Consider the following 14,129-nt stretch of genomic DNA (forward strand, 5'->3'; position numbering starts at 1 on the left):
CCAGTCACCTGCACTTAGAATGGCACTCAGATCACAGACAGAGGAGCAGCAAATAGAGCGGTGGGGGGCACGCTCAGAAGACACAGGACAGCCTGTGCAGAAGGGACGGTGGATATCTCATTGCCTGCTCAGGAGGCTCTCCTGGAACTTGGTGCTGGAGTAGCGCATGTGAAAGCCCTTCTTGCTGATAGTGTCGTCGCTATGGAAACGGATCAGCATGGTGTCTCCGGGAGAGTAGATTCCCTCTCTGGGCTAAAACAAAAGGGGGAAAATAGTATAACAGGCATGATTCACTCCAACCAAGGTTCTCACAACTATGACTAAACTCTGAAGTTGACTCAAAATATGTTGTAAATGTGCACTATATAATTTAACACTAGTTAGGGTAGGGTTAGGGTGGTCACCTACCTGCTATCTGATATGAAGCAAACATTTTCAAGTGGATAATCACCTGAGCTGACATGAGCATGTGACGAGTGTGTGTGCCAAGATACACTAGCATCTGTACTTTCTTGGGAGATTAGGGGTGTTTGGAGTCAAAATATAAGGTTGATGTTCTATAGAGCTAGTAGAGAGTCTGTGCTAAGGTATGGAATAGTCCGCTGGGTTGGAACTCTGACTGTCAAGTATAAATCGCAGATCCTTAGACTAGTAAAACTGGCTGGTAACATCACGGGTGTGTTTAATCTGACTGGACCACAGACCATACACGCACAACATACTGTATGAGCTCCTGCAGTCTGGGAGGAAATACAGGGTTCTTTTACATAAGAATAACAGGTACAAAAACTCATTCGTGCCCGTGTCCACAAAACTGATCAACAACATGAAATGATTATGCAGATGTGTGAAGCCTGAGTGATTGTATATTGTGTAGTTCTTTTTGTTTTTTGTTATGTCATGTCTGTATCTTAATCCTGCTGAACCCTGCGGCAAGTCAAATTTCTCCATGATGAAACGGAGAGAAATGAAACCTGAAACCTGATTTTCGAATGAAGTATTGATATTACTGATGTGATAACAATGGTAGTGCAATTATGTATTCACAGTCACACAATTGAGGTTCTTTCTGAGGGCAATTATTCAATCATTAAGCAGAATGAGCTAGCTATAGTTAAAACCAGTGACAGGTAATGGCATCCCATGATCAGTAGCGATTGTGATGAGGAGCAAATATGTCATAAATTCCTCAAGATTTTTATGTGTGTATTTTGGATTAAATCATGAATACAAACCCATTCTCTCATTTGATTTTTGCTACACGAGTGGTCAACATTTAAAAATAATATCAGAGCAACACAAAATGCAAATGGAGCCCTATAATTAGTCATAAAAGCTTACCCCTGAACCACAGAAGCGCCCCAGCCTGTGCGCGTTGTTGTCCAGGCCGTTGTACAGTTCGATATAGTCGTAGCCACAGTCTGCCTCCTCCTCTACCTCAAACGTGATGAAGGTGAGCTCAATGCCATAGCCTTGCTCTGTGGTCAGTAGCCACTCACAGTCAGTGTGGCCCGGGTAGTTATTGTCCCCAAACTGAGAGTGGGAATACAGGTTTTTCTGACGCACATCTGCTCTGAGACGCCCCCCACACTCTGGAAGATAGGAGAAGAATGTTTTAGAGCGTGCAGTTTGGTGACATGAACACTAGAGGGAGGTGTTTCTTTAAGTCTGATACTTTGAGTAGGACAATCACACTTAAATGGTCAACTAAGATATGTAAAAAAAACAAAACAAAGAAAAACATGGACATCATAGAGCTATCATTAAGTCCTAAAATCTAGACCTACAAACAAAATAAATCTAAAGTACTATATTTTGAATATGAAGTGATTTGAACTCACATTGACATACACTTTTTGCAGTGTAAAAAGCACAGACCTGTGGAGTGTGTGGCCTGGAAGCCTTTCCTCTGCACTGAAGCATCTGATATGAAGCGTAGGTACATCTTGTTGCCGGTGGAAACCAGAGGCTCAGGGGTCTTACTACCGCACAGACGTCCGAGGATGGTGGCTGTGTCACTGTCTCCATCAAAGGCCTCCAGATGGTCATATGCACACTCCTGATGCTGCTCGATCTCAAACTCTGAGAAACTCTGCACACATACGCCACAGCGAGGAGATCACTTACAAACAGCAAGTCTCATTTTACTTGGCTGTGGTCCCTGAAGTCTGCGGAAAGGGCTCATAGACTCACTGGGGTGAATAATCAGAATGCTAGTAGAGCGTTAGGAAATGTGGGAATAACTCTGAAGTGCTACCAACATTTAAAATGAACTAATTCTGTTTTCTACATTTTTAAGATGTTGGCACAGATAACAAACAGGGAAGATGATAATCATTCTCATATTTTCGCTGGTGCCTCATGTATCTGTTTATCTCACCACAGCAAACCACAACTCTGGGTTTGTGACATAGTACATTACATACACATCCTGTTGATAATCTGTAAATCCAACTTGAACAAATTAAATCAAGTTTTGGAGCATACACAAGGATTTCAAATCAGTCACCTTTGTTGACAATTGTTTGTTTGTTTCTGTTCATATAAAATAGTTACAAGAGGTTTACAATACCAAGTACAGCTGATGATAACCCTTCTGCTAATACAAAGTGACCTCAGCCTCAACATTTGGTCTAAAGTGAAGTCAAGTGAGAGCAGCCAAGTCCTAATGGGTTACAGTCCTGCAACAGTTTGTATAGCATACACTGAGATTGAGGATGTTTAAAGTTTTTCTTAAACTTTATACAGTATGTAAAGCACTCACAATTTAACGAGACTTAATCCATGTAACTGAATACAGCACAAACGGCTGTTTGTTGAATATTAAATCACAAGTATAGGGCTGTATAATATGAATACAACTATCCCAAACAAGACTGCCTCTTCTTGTGCTTCACTGCAAACCCCATGCTGGAGATTGTAGCATCAAATGCAATAATCAAACTAGTAATTATTATGATTCAGCCCATGTGCTATGCCTTAGATGTGTTGATACATAAAGCCTAATGTTAATTGCATGCATGTGTATCTAATGTAGGCTGCACACAGTCAGCCAGGCCTTGGGCTCTAACCATCTGTGTCCTGTGTCTAACGCATGAGCAAACCCTTACAGTGCGCCTCATTCAAACATGCACTCAGCCTCTTCTCATTGGCTTTGAAAAGTGGAGCAGGAGAGGAGACACTTGCCTGGGGTGTGTGCATACACAGAAATTATATATACTTTGGACACTTACAATCTTTACTCGGTGGCCCGGGGTGGCACTGATGTCCCACGTGCACTCCTTGCGGCTGGGGTACTTGTCGGGCCAGTTAGGGCTGCTCAGGGTGCCACTGGGGCTGTGGATCTGGTGCTCACACTCCGCTGGACACAGACACAGAGGAAGTCAGAGTCACAGCTGCACAGAGAACCATCCAAAAGGAAAGGAAATACAACAGGACCAGGAAGAGAAGCAGAAAAATGAGAGAATCAAGAGATGAAGAGTGGATTTCAAAAAAACATTGGTGGAGGAATTCAAGATGAGTCACATGGATGCATTCACATGGCACACTTTGTACGTCATCTACTCATGAACTCAAGTCCTGCACAGATATATGGACATATGATGAATGGTAGAGCAGCACAGAGAGGTCAAACATGTGGAAAATGAAAGAGCGTGACTGTAAAAAGGAAATAAACATACAAAAAGAGAATAAATAAAAGAATGACAATATTAATTTACAGACAGAATGAGTTTGTACAGTAGAAAACAGATAAAAAATAGTGGAGCTGTGTAAAACAATGATGCATGTGCATCTACACAATATTCACATTATTCACTCTCATGCAGATAGATAACTATAAAAATATTGTTCAGAGGAAAAAAATGATAGCTTTGTACGCAAAACGAACATGTGTTTGTTAAGTTGGTAGAGACTTATAATGTGTCACATAATACACTAAGTATGAACTGTGACAAGAATTTTGATGTCCATAACATTAGAAGGTTAGTGGGGATGAGGACTGTACGTCTTGTCCACACTGAGATATGTGTCTTTACACTTATTGACTTATCATTCAGCAAAACAAAAATATACTATATTTTGATTGGGGTCAATATTTATCACCCGTACATTTTATTTGCATTTGTGGGTTTCTTTATAATATGGTTCAAAAAGGTTTCCCATCCTATTAAAATGGTCATCAATATTATCCTTTAAGTCCTTCAGGTGTAGGCCTGATGTGAGCGCAGAGCTTTGAGGCTGCTCTGGGGCATGTGAGGGTGTGTGAGCTGGTGCCCATGGCGGTGGTACACGTGGTGAAAGTGGGACCTACCTTCTTTACAGTCATGCTTGTTATCATGTAGCACAAAGCCATGGCGACACTGACACATGTACGAGCCCAGTGTGTTTATGCACTCGTGTTGACAGCCTCCGTTGTCTTTGCTGCATTCATCCTTGTCTGCAGAAAAACAAATACACAGGAAGAACACTTTTAAAATACTCTTTGATGGGTCTACACCAACACTACTGCGTCAGTTCTACACAAGGCACAGAGGAAAGAGAATAGAGGAAAATGTGTTGAAACTTAAAAAAATTGTACTACAAATAAGATAGCAAATTTTGAGATTGGGGGTCCACCTCCTGCTCGTCTCCGTGGAAATGGTGACAGGTAGGTGGCGTTTCAAGGCAAAGTTACGGATCAGATTTGTGGAGAGGGAAGCCCATTCATATGAATATATTTTTTTGGTATTTTGGAAGGTAGATAAGTTTAATGCCATAGTGAGAAACATTCAAGCCAGAGCAATTTTTGTGATCAAAATCATCCTAGCTTCACAGTTTCTATTATAAAACTTAGATTTATATTATGGTTTACAACGAACTAAATGTAAAATAATGATCCACGTATGTCATAGCTTAACACTAAATTCCCAGCAAAATTCATAATATGTCTCCTTTAATGAACATTCTGTGTCATGTTATTGCTCAGTGTGTGTGTGTGTATCTGTCTGATGTGGTATTACGGTGCTATTGTGGGCTCAGTCTCACTCTATCAGCAGCGCTAAGAGGCTTTGCTTGATGCTACACAGTGGTGATTGTGGCGCTGTTCGGGTTATCCTCACACAGCCGTCCACATGCACACCGAGGAGCGCTCACATGGACGAGGAGTGTGGGAAGCAGCACGGACCTCCCCAAAGCTGCTGGCAAAGGGTCACTTAAACCAAGCCTGGAAGAGACTTAGGCTATGCCACTGTCACTACACACGCACAACATCAACAAAACAAGGGAATGTTGTTTGGAAATAATTAAAGAGAACTATTTCTGATGGGGCTGTGCAGTTAATTGAATTTTACAATTTCACAAGTGATATTCAGTTATTTGTAATAGTCAATAATATGCAAGGGACATTTTAACTGCGGAGTTCACATCCAATCCTCTGTCAGTAAAAACATGTGGTTTGGAGAACAGTTCAGACTCTCCAGAAAGAAATTTGAATGTTTTTGTTATTAAATGGCAATAATTAAAATTCTGTATTATTTATGATCAGGAAATTAATATTCAAAGCTATTTTTTATTTGTTTTTAACAGAAAACTAAATAAAATAAAACTGAAAATTGTGATTGCGCAATATGAGGGAAAAATGTGATAAATCTTCTGTCATATCGCACAGCCCTAGTTTCTGTTTAATTTAAGTTTAAGCTTGAACTGTATTATCGTTTATTTATTTGTCCTCTGCATTTGACCCATCCTTCAACGCTCCTGGGGAAACCTGTCAGGAGTAGAGACCCATGTTTGTGATACAGGTTTGGTCAGGATAACCCAGCTGGAGAATTAGTCCATTGTGTATTAGATTGTTATGTGTTAGCCCCCATGCTTTTTATAGTAAAGACAATATAGCTTATAAATGTTAAATCTAGAGTATGCACTGTTAATAGACAACAATACAGCATAATAAACAGGGTGAATGTAATGTGTTTGCCAACAGTCAAAACTACGAGGGGTATGGGTTCACAGATGCTCATTCAATCAGTGTTTTACATGGACAGCATTCTGACTTTAGGGACAAAGCACGTTTCCCAATAGTCCATGCAATCGATTCGGATCAATGCATTCCATTGTCCCACATAGCCAGTGCGGGCCAATCAGAAATGGCTATTGAGGTCATGTTACCTCCGACCTTTGGTGAGGTTGCCAGCCTGCTGTTGCGGCCGTGAGTGGAAGAGCGGCTACGGTTAAAGTGGTGGCACGACTCAAACACAAACATACGATGGTGACACTGAGCGGGTCTGTCTGAGGGAGAGAGGGAGAGGGGAATCTTGAGCAGGAGGGTAAGGAGCGAATGGAGGGCAGGGAGAAAGCACAGCAGCAAAAATATAACACACTCAGCACTGGTCTTCATTTAGTAAACTAATACAAATATAAAGTGTTTTTGGTTAATGTAAGATTTTTGCAGGTGATAACTAAATAAGAAACCACCAACTACTAACACTAGTACAGTGATACTAGCTCCCAACGAAATGATTTTAATATATTCCTTTTCTATCATAAAGGGCCCAAACAGGATCGCATATAAACTTAATGTCCAAGTAGAAGAAAGTTTCTGTACATCAGGTACGGGGCCATGAAGTGGTGCAAAATTATTAGATATTTGTTGATCAAGAGAATGCTTCAGCAGTACAATTTAATGCAAGTCAAATTGGTTATACTGCATGGCAAAATTGGAGTAAAGGTCTTGTCCCATCCCCCTACTAAAAATGTTACGTTCAGTTTGTTAGAGAAATTCCATTTCTTTGCTGTACTGAGCTGGCAGTGTGCCCTCAGTACAGCAGAAAAATTGAATTTCACTGACACAATTGACTAAAAGTATATCAGAATTTGTTATCAAATGTAACACAGCTCAGATATCTTTACACGTGGTGCTCATTTTTTCAGTACTTCCATAGAATTTCACTCATTTATCTCATTTTAAATCATCTATAATGTAACCTACTATACAGTTCACTTTAACAAAGGATCACACACAGTCACAGTGACACAGTAACTGATGCATGACTCACCTGAGAAGAAGTGCGCCTTGAATCCTTTCTTGGAGATGGTATTGTCCGATTTGAACTCAATCCTCATGTTGTTGTACTGAGAGGTGATGACCTCAGGGACCTCAGTGCCGCAGTATTTCCCGTGGAGCTTAGAGTCTGACGACAGGCCGCTGCGCACCTCCACATAATCATATTTACACACCTGGAGCCACAAATAGGTACAATGAAAAACAACCATCAAGTGTGGAGGTGCTCCGTCTTTTGTGCCAGTTAGGTTAATAAGTTTGGTTTATGTGGACATTCTAATGTTGATCTGGTTTGGTCCAGATTTGAACCCAGTTTAGTCCTGAGAAGAATTTAAAGAATTTTCCCTTGGGGGTGAATAAAAGTAATTCTGATGTAGATTTGGTTTGGTGACTGTGTTGTAGCCGTGGTTTAGTCTTGCTGTAGTTCAGGTTTAGTTACAGTGTTGTCGTAGTTTTAATGTGGTGTGTGTGCACCCTAAGAGCCTATTCTATTTTCTTTTTTCCTTTAAAAAAGTAATGAATATCACATAGAATTAAAAAGGCCCCTACCCTCCATGGGAAATGATGCCCTTAGTATTGACATGAATAGAAAGACTCACCTCATTCCCCTCTAGCTCAAAGGCCTCAAACTGCATGGAGATGCGGTACTGTGTGGGGGCCACCACCTGCCACACACAGTTCTTGTTGGGTGGATACTCTTTGGGCCAGCCGGGGGTACTGATGGTTCCATTCAACTTTGAGAGCAGGCCACCACAAGCAGCTAAATACAAAGATACAGTTCATATACGTGCATAAAGTCAACGTTCTATTGATTTTTCCACAATAAAACAAAATGAATATTCTGTTTCTATGAGTCATCAGGTTAAGTAGATGCTTGAAGCATGCTACTATATTATGATAACATGCTTTGATTGTGTTTATTGTACTTGAAGAGAGGCACAGGTGGTTCCGTGCCATGTTATTTCCTGTTGTTAAGATGGTGTGGATGTTATTTACTATTGAAACATGCTGTCAAACAAAAGAATGGACAAGGAGAAAAACATGCACTCTTACCCTCACAGCTTTTCTTATCCGGGGCAATCTCAAAGCCCGGGTCACAGGCACACTTAAAGCTGCCCAAAGTGTTGACGCATCTCTGCTCACAGCCTCCATTATCCGGCTTGGCACACTCGTCCTCCTCTGAAACACAGCAAGGCCTATGGTCAACAACAAACTCTTAGCCTTCCACTGGGATGAAAGACTAAACAACAGGAAAAACCTTTGAAAAAGTTGGCTGCAAAACCAGCTTTGTTGACAGTCCCATCCGAAACAAACTTCATCCACAAAGTGTGTGAGGTAGAGCGCACATCCTCGGGTTTGTCGTAGCCACAGAATCGACCGATCAAAGGGCTGGTATCTAAAGGGCCATCTCGAACCTCCAGGTAGTCATATGCACAGCTGTCATGTCTTTCGATCTATGAAGAGGAGCAGATAAAAAGGTATTATCAAACTCACAATTTTATACATGTACAATGATCTCTTAAGCAGCATCCCAATTTAGTTTCTAATTGTCATAAAGCTGTCTGCCCACCTCAAATGGACATGAATGAAATGCATGTGCACGGGTGTGTGCATGCCTTTGTGACACACAGAGGTGAAGCAAGTGCGAGACGAGCATCTCTTGTGCTGATTACAAGCCATTCACCTGAACACATCATATAACAGTTTCTCTTGGGTCTGTGATTGATGAAAGGCTTTAAGGGTGCTCATAGGATTCATAGGATAAAATCTATGTAGTGCCCTTTCAAAAGCAGGAAGTGTAATTTTTATTTTCCGTTATACATTTTCCGCTGTTTATACAACTGCTTATTCCACTCTCTGTGGAGACAAAATGAAATATACTAAACTTTAAAATGTATCATCTGTGACTATCAAATCATTATTATTAGCAAAAAAGCTTTGTTCATTCAGAACAAATATCTGATTTATGTTTTTATGTTATAATTTGCTATAATTCGTTAGTTCTTCTTTCTAGTTAGTTCTTAGCATGTGCAATGACAAATTTCTCTTTAAAATAGACTGATGTTAGCTCCAGTAAAAATCTGATTTTTGACCCTTCACATGTTAAGTTCAAGTGGCTACTGTCTTTTTTTAGCACTCACACTGACATGTTCATAGCCTGACAACAACAGTGTGACCGATTTCCAGATGGCTGCTTTGTATCCGCACAATCCATGCACCACCTTTATTATGCTCCTACTGGCTACACAAGCGTGAAATCTGACCCAGACACTGCACAGAGCACATAAGAACATGGGAGTGACTCACCTCAAAAGCCTGAAAGCTGAGGCCAACGTGGTATCCTTCCGAGACGCTGATTCTCCACACGCACTCTTTGGAGGGTCGGTAGTCATCTGGATAATTGGGAGATTGAATTTGTCCGGAATCTTTGGTGATATCTCCTCCACATATTGCTAAAAATCAAAAGGGACACTAAATAACAGTAACAAGTATAATGAAAACATATTAGATGCCATATGCAGCTTTACCTTCATAAATTGCAGCAAAGCCCTTCCCCACCCAGTTGCTACTACTGCGGAACTCAATCCACATTCGGCTGTCAGTGGAAATCAACACGTCAGGAACTTTATCGCCACAAAATCTACCTGCAGAAGACACATAATCACATAATTAACCATCATAAAAAAATGTTTTGGAAAAAATTTGGTTACCGTAAGCATACTTTGGTTATGTTCTATAGCTAATCTTTAAAAGCTGGTCTTGCTGAAAGTCATTGATATCAGGGGTTTTTTTTTTTTGTCATATCATCCAGCCTTACTTACCGAGGAGTGGAGCTTTCCTCCAATATCCATCATGGACTTCTATGTGGTCATACCAACAGAGACTGCTTTTGTACAGATCCATCGTAGTAAAGTTTAAAACAATCTGGAAAAGCCAAGCAGAGCTTAGTGACATTATCATTACACAGCATCTTATTGTGTACATGAGTGAGCTAAGTGTGTCTCACCTTCTCTCCAGGTGTAACTGATATCCTCCACACACAGTGGGTGTAGGAGGGGTATCCATTGGGGTAACCGGGGGAAGTGAAGTTCCCTGTAGAATCCTGGAGAGTCTCTCCACAGGCTGAGGGACACACACATATTGAGTTATGCTTCTGTGGCAGGCTTGGTCCTTCTGTATCATCATGTCAGTTCTTTACTTATGGTGGGAATACCATGGTAATGTCCAATCTATTATTGTGATGCTCAGCATCAATTTGTTTATTTATAATCCATTTGTGCCAAGACAATGTCATTCAAATTACACATGGCCTATATAGACAGGCTATTTTTAATATATGTTATATTATGAAAATGTCTTTATAAATGACCGATCAAATTTCAAAATGAATCCAGTGTCCAAATATTCAAGGACACTGAACCCCAACTAAGTGTTTACTAGAAATAAAACTGGAAATGTAACACTGTCAAGTTTTTACTCATACGTGCGATTATTTGAAACAAAATTAAAAAATAGATAATAGATAGATAGAAAATATATTTATTTCAATTTTCAAATAATGTAAGACATAGTTCTCATTCACTCTGATTTATGAGCCAAACATGACTGTCCTATCCCATCATCAACCCTGGGGCTGTATCCATGTGAGACCATTCCACTCATGTGAGAGCTTATAAGACATGTAGGCCTTGTATCCATTTCCAAATGTAAAAATACTACAATGGGTTTTTTATTTGGCTTATTGCTTTAGGATCGCATTTGCTCTGAATAAGTAGAATAACATGATAATGTACAGTCCCAGACAAGAAATCGTGTTGGTCTTGGTCGGTCACAGTCTGGTGGCAGTGGTCAGATAGTAAACACGTCAGTACCTGGACATCTATACAGCTTTCTTGCCTGTGCAATGTCTCCTTTACTGAGCCTCGTCCTCTGACCTATCGCAGGACGCACTCCATTCTCATCTCTAGAGGGGAGGATGGTATCCAGGAACATTCCCCTTTATGTGGAAAAAAACAATTAAGACAGACACATCTGTTACTCTAAAATTGTTTTTAAAGGGTACTTCCATTATAGCCATGTTTTCTAACAACACAATGAAGTCTCCTGAGACACAAGATGACTCATTTCAAGATTATGCTACATATTAAACAGCGAAATAATTGACTAGTCAAAATAGTTAAAGTTAAAAAGAGAAATATTTCAGCAACCTTTAGAGGCCACATAATTATATGTAAATGTATACAAAATAAATACATAATCATATTTTCAACACAATTGTAACTCCAACATTTTTATTTGGGGTTGACAAAGTGGACAGTCAAACAGTAGCTAACACACTGCAATGCTGTGGATGAACATGTTTTATGCTAAAACTTACCGTGAGAAGGTGTTCCTGGCATAGTGCATGATGCTATCAAAATCATATGGTTCCCCAAGAGAGTTGACCTCCCCTGGCTCCATCTTCAGGAAGTTGTACTCCTGGCCTACAAAGATGTTGTATTCATCAACAGGTTTGTCCACAAACTGATTCAATCTAATACATCATACTCGCATAACACTGAGCTATATGGATACCAGTAAAGTAAATGACTGAATATTAATTTTAGATAACACTGAAAGGATTTATTAAATTTATGAATGAAGTGTGCAAATACATAATTCTAAATGGGTGGACTGTGGATGTGTGGATGTGACTGTAACAGAGCTGCCACCTGGTTGGATGTTGTCCCGGATGATGGTCACATGGTCGTCCCGATCCGGCCGCGTGTGCTCGTGCCAGAAGCCAATGACGTGGCCCAGTTCATGCACCACAATGCCGAACTTGTCACAGTTCTTCCCAATGGAGATGGCCTGGGGCCCATTGCCACGACGACCCACATAGGAACAACACCTAATGAGAATTGGGGGGAAGTTGAAAGTTGATAGATAACATTTGATACTTAAGTGCAATTTGCCAAAGGAACACAGCCAAAACAATGTTCGAACCAGCATACACACACAAGCCAAACATTTTCAGGATTTCCTCTGCTGTGCAATGGCCACCAGAGGAAAAATATCAGGAGTTATTAGCAAAAATAAAAGTGCTGTTTTACTGCCAACTGCTGTGAGAACTCACATACCGCTGCACACACACGCACGCACCCCCCCCCCCACACACACACACACACACACACACACAGAGTTTCTTTTTGTAGTTAACAGAGACATCCGTGCCAGGGCAACAAATCTGATTAAAGATATCCAGTGAGCTGATTGTATGACTGGAGTAGAACTCTTTTGTGCAGCACACTTATAGTTTGTATCCTAACTACAAAAAAAAATACTTGACACATATCACATAATTCTACAAAATATGGGTAACATAGAATGTGTATAGTATTCCCAATACATTCTTGTAATGTACTATATGCAACCCTTTCAGCTTATTTGGTTTGACTGCCAGTCTAAAATGTGTGCAGCATGATCACTGTAAAAATACACTATGACCCTGCAGTCCATAGAACAATGCACTAGTGCTGCATGTGAGTCAAACACACCAACATACAAACAGTTGGACAAAGTTGTGATTGGTGGGACAGGGAAACAGGAGCAGGACAGGAAGGAAAGTAGAGCCATTGTTGAGTGACCGTATCGTCTCTCACTGACAAGGTCACTCCTGCACTCTAGGCACACACACTCACATACACGCACACACATACACACGTACACGTATACACACACTCACACAGACACACACACCCACACACACACACACACAGAGTACACTGGGCATACGATGTGTAGGACTCACCCACAGGGCCTGTATGTAAACACAATGTAGCTCTCCTCATCGGTCTTTTCTATAAAAGTCACACAGGTCTGCTTCTCCCAGTGTCTCATTGCCTGCTTGAACATGGCTCTCTGACTACCTGGACACACACACACACACACTTGCATTACAAACACTGACTCCGGGATACGTACTGTCAGAGGTGCAGAGGAGTTGCTTACCAGTGAAGTTTCCTCCTATGACGTATGGGATGACTCCTCCAGGCCATATCCTCTCTGCTCTGGAGGTGGCTGCTCGAGGAAAACGATTCTTCACTACAGTGCCCATCCTCACAAGTTTCACACTGGGACTCTTTGTACTGGGAGATGCTATACTACTGTTGTGTTTTACCAGGTCATCTGGGAATAGTAACAAAAACAATACAAAAACAAAATGTATTTATGGGACAAATTTATTGACATAAACATCTGCTTTTTAAAAGTTAATGGTGCACTGTATATCTTTTCTGGTGAGAAGGGCCGACATCTGCTTGTGGAGATGTTATTGTCCTAGACTGTTCCACAGTAGGGCATTTAATATTTGTCTTGCATTTATTACAAAACATACATTCTAACTGTTAGCAGTTTCCTCACCATAGATCTGACCTGCTTGTCTATATAGAGGTAGACAAGCAGGTGTTTAATACTATGCTGTGGAACACTCCAGGCAAAGCAATAACATCTCTATCAAGAAAAGTAAATGGCAGACCCTTCACAGGTACATAGTGCAAATTTTACAACAGAATTCAGACTCGCCTTCCATCTCAGTTTGAAATGATTTTCAAGTTGATATTCCATCTGAACTCAACTCATATTTGTATCCTTAACACTTACCAAAGTCAAGTTTCCTTAATTTCTCCAGCAGTAGATATAACGCTCCTTTTTTCTTGGAGATTTCGTGTTCCTGTTCCCCTCGGCCACCTGACGAGACAGGGGAGCCAAGAATCAGAGCCAAAACTAAGCATAATAAATGTTGATATCCTCAGAAGGCTTCTCTTAACTTCCATTAAAACAATACCGCCATTTAGAGAGATTGCTGTAGGGTAATTGTGTGTGAAAGAGCAAAGAAGTGAAATTGATGGGTGGAAAGTTAATTTTATTGAAGACACTTTTCTGATAATTGTGTTTGAGTTATTTTTTTAAATGTGTACTTGTACTTATAATTGTAGCTATGCAGAATTGTGCTGTAGTCCCAATAACCAAAATGTGCAATTTATACTTTTACTTAGAGCTGCAGGACCCCAACTATTTTCTTCATAATTAGTGATTTAATTGCTATTTC

General features: G+C 40.5%; 1 protein-coding gene across 1 annotated transcript in view; it reads right to left on the bottom strand.

Annotated features, from left to right (window-relative positions):
• tll1 (tolloid-like 1) overlaps positions 1 to 14,129 on the bottom strand; it is a 24,651-nt gene continuing 10,522 nt past the window's right edge. The window contains exons 3-21 of the mRNA XM_033968619.2: positions 13,676 to 13,768; positions 13,031 to 13,177; positions 12,831 to 12,948; positions 11,752 to 11,930; positions 11,418 to 11,523; positions 10,912 to 11,036; positions 10,047 to 10,162; positions 9,862 to 9,964; positions 9,568 to 9,684; positions 9,347 to 9,492; positions 8,298 to 8,493; positions 8,093 to 8,218; positions 7,639 to 7,799; positions 7,035 to 7,215; positions 4,313 to 4,438; positions 3,234 to 3,361; positions 1,879 to 2,092; positions 1,342 to 1,592; positions 1 to 252 (exon numbers count right to left, since the gene is read on the bottom strand). Of these exons, the coding sequence (XP_033824510.1) occupies positions 118 to 252; positions 1,342 to 1,592; positions 1,879 to 2,092; positions 3,234 to 3,361; positions 4,313 to 4,438; positions 7,035 to 7,215; positions 7,639 to 7,799; positions 8,093 to 8,218; positions 8,298 to 8,493; positions 9,347 to 9,492; positions 9,568 to 9,684; positions 9,862 to 9,964; positions 10,047 to 10,162; positions 10,912 to 11,036; positions 11,418 to 11,523; positions 11,752 to 11,930; positions 12,831 to 12,948; positions 13,031 to 13,177; positions 13,676 to 13,768 (2,768 nt within the window). The 3' untranslated portion in view covers positions 1 to 117. The remainder of the gene's footprint in view (positions 253 to 1,341; positions 1,593 to 1,878; positions 2,093 to 3,233; positions 3,362 to 4,312; positions 4,439 to 7,034; positions 7,216 to 7,638; positions 7,800 to 8,092; positions 8,219 to 8,297; positions 8,494 to 9,346; positions 9,493 to 9,567; positions 9,685 to 9,861; positions 9,965 to 10,046; positions 10,163 to 10,911; positions 11,037 to 11,417; positions 11,524 to 11,751; positions 11,931 to 12,830; positions 12,949 to 13,030; positions 13,178 to 13,675; positions 13,769 to 14,129) is intronic.

The sequence above is a fragment of the Periophthalmus magnuspinnatus genome, chromosome 1 (genome assembly GCF_009829125.3).
Source record: "Periophthalmus magnuspinnatus isolate fPerMag1 chromosome 1, fPerMag1.2.pri, whole genome shotgun sequence".
In the NCBI taxonomy this organism is placed as follows: Eukaryota; Metazoa; Chordata; class Actinopteri; order Gobiiformes; family Gobiidae; genus Periophthalmus; species Periophthalmus magnuspinnatus.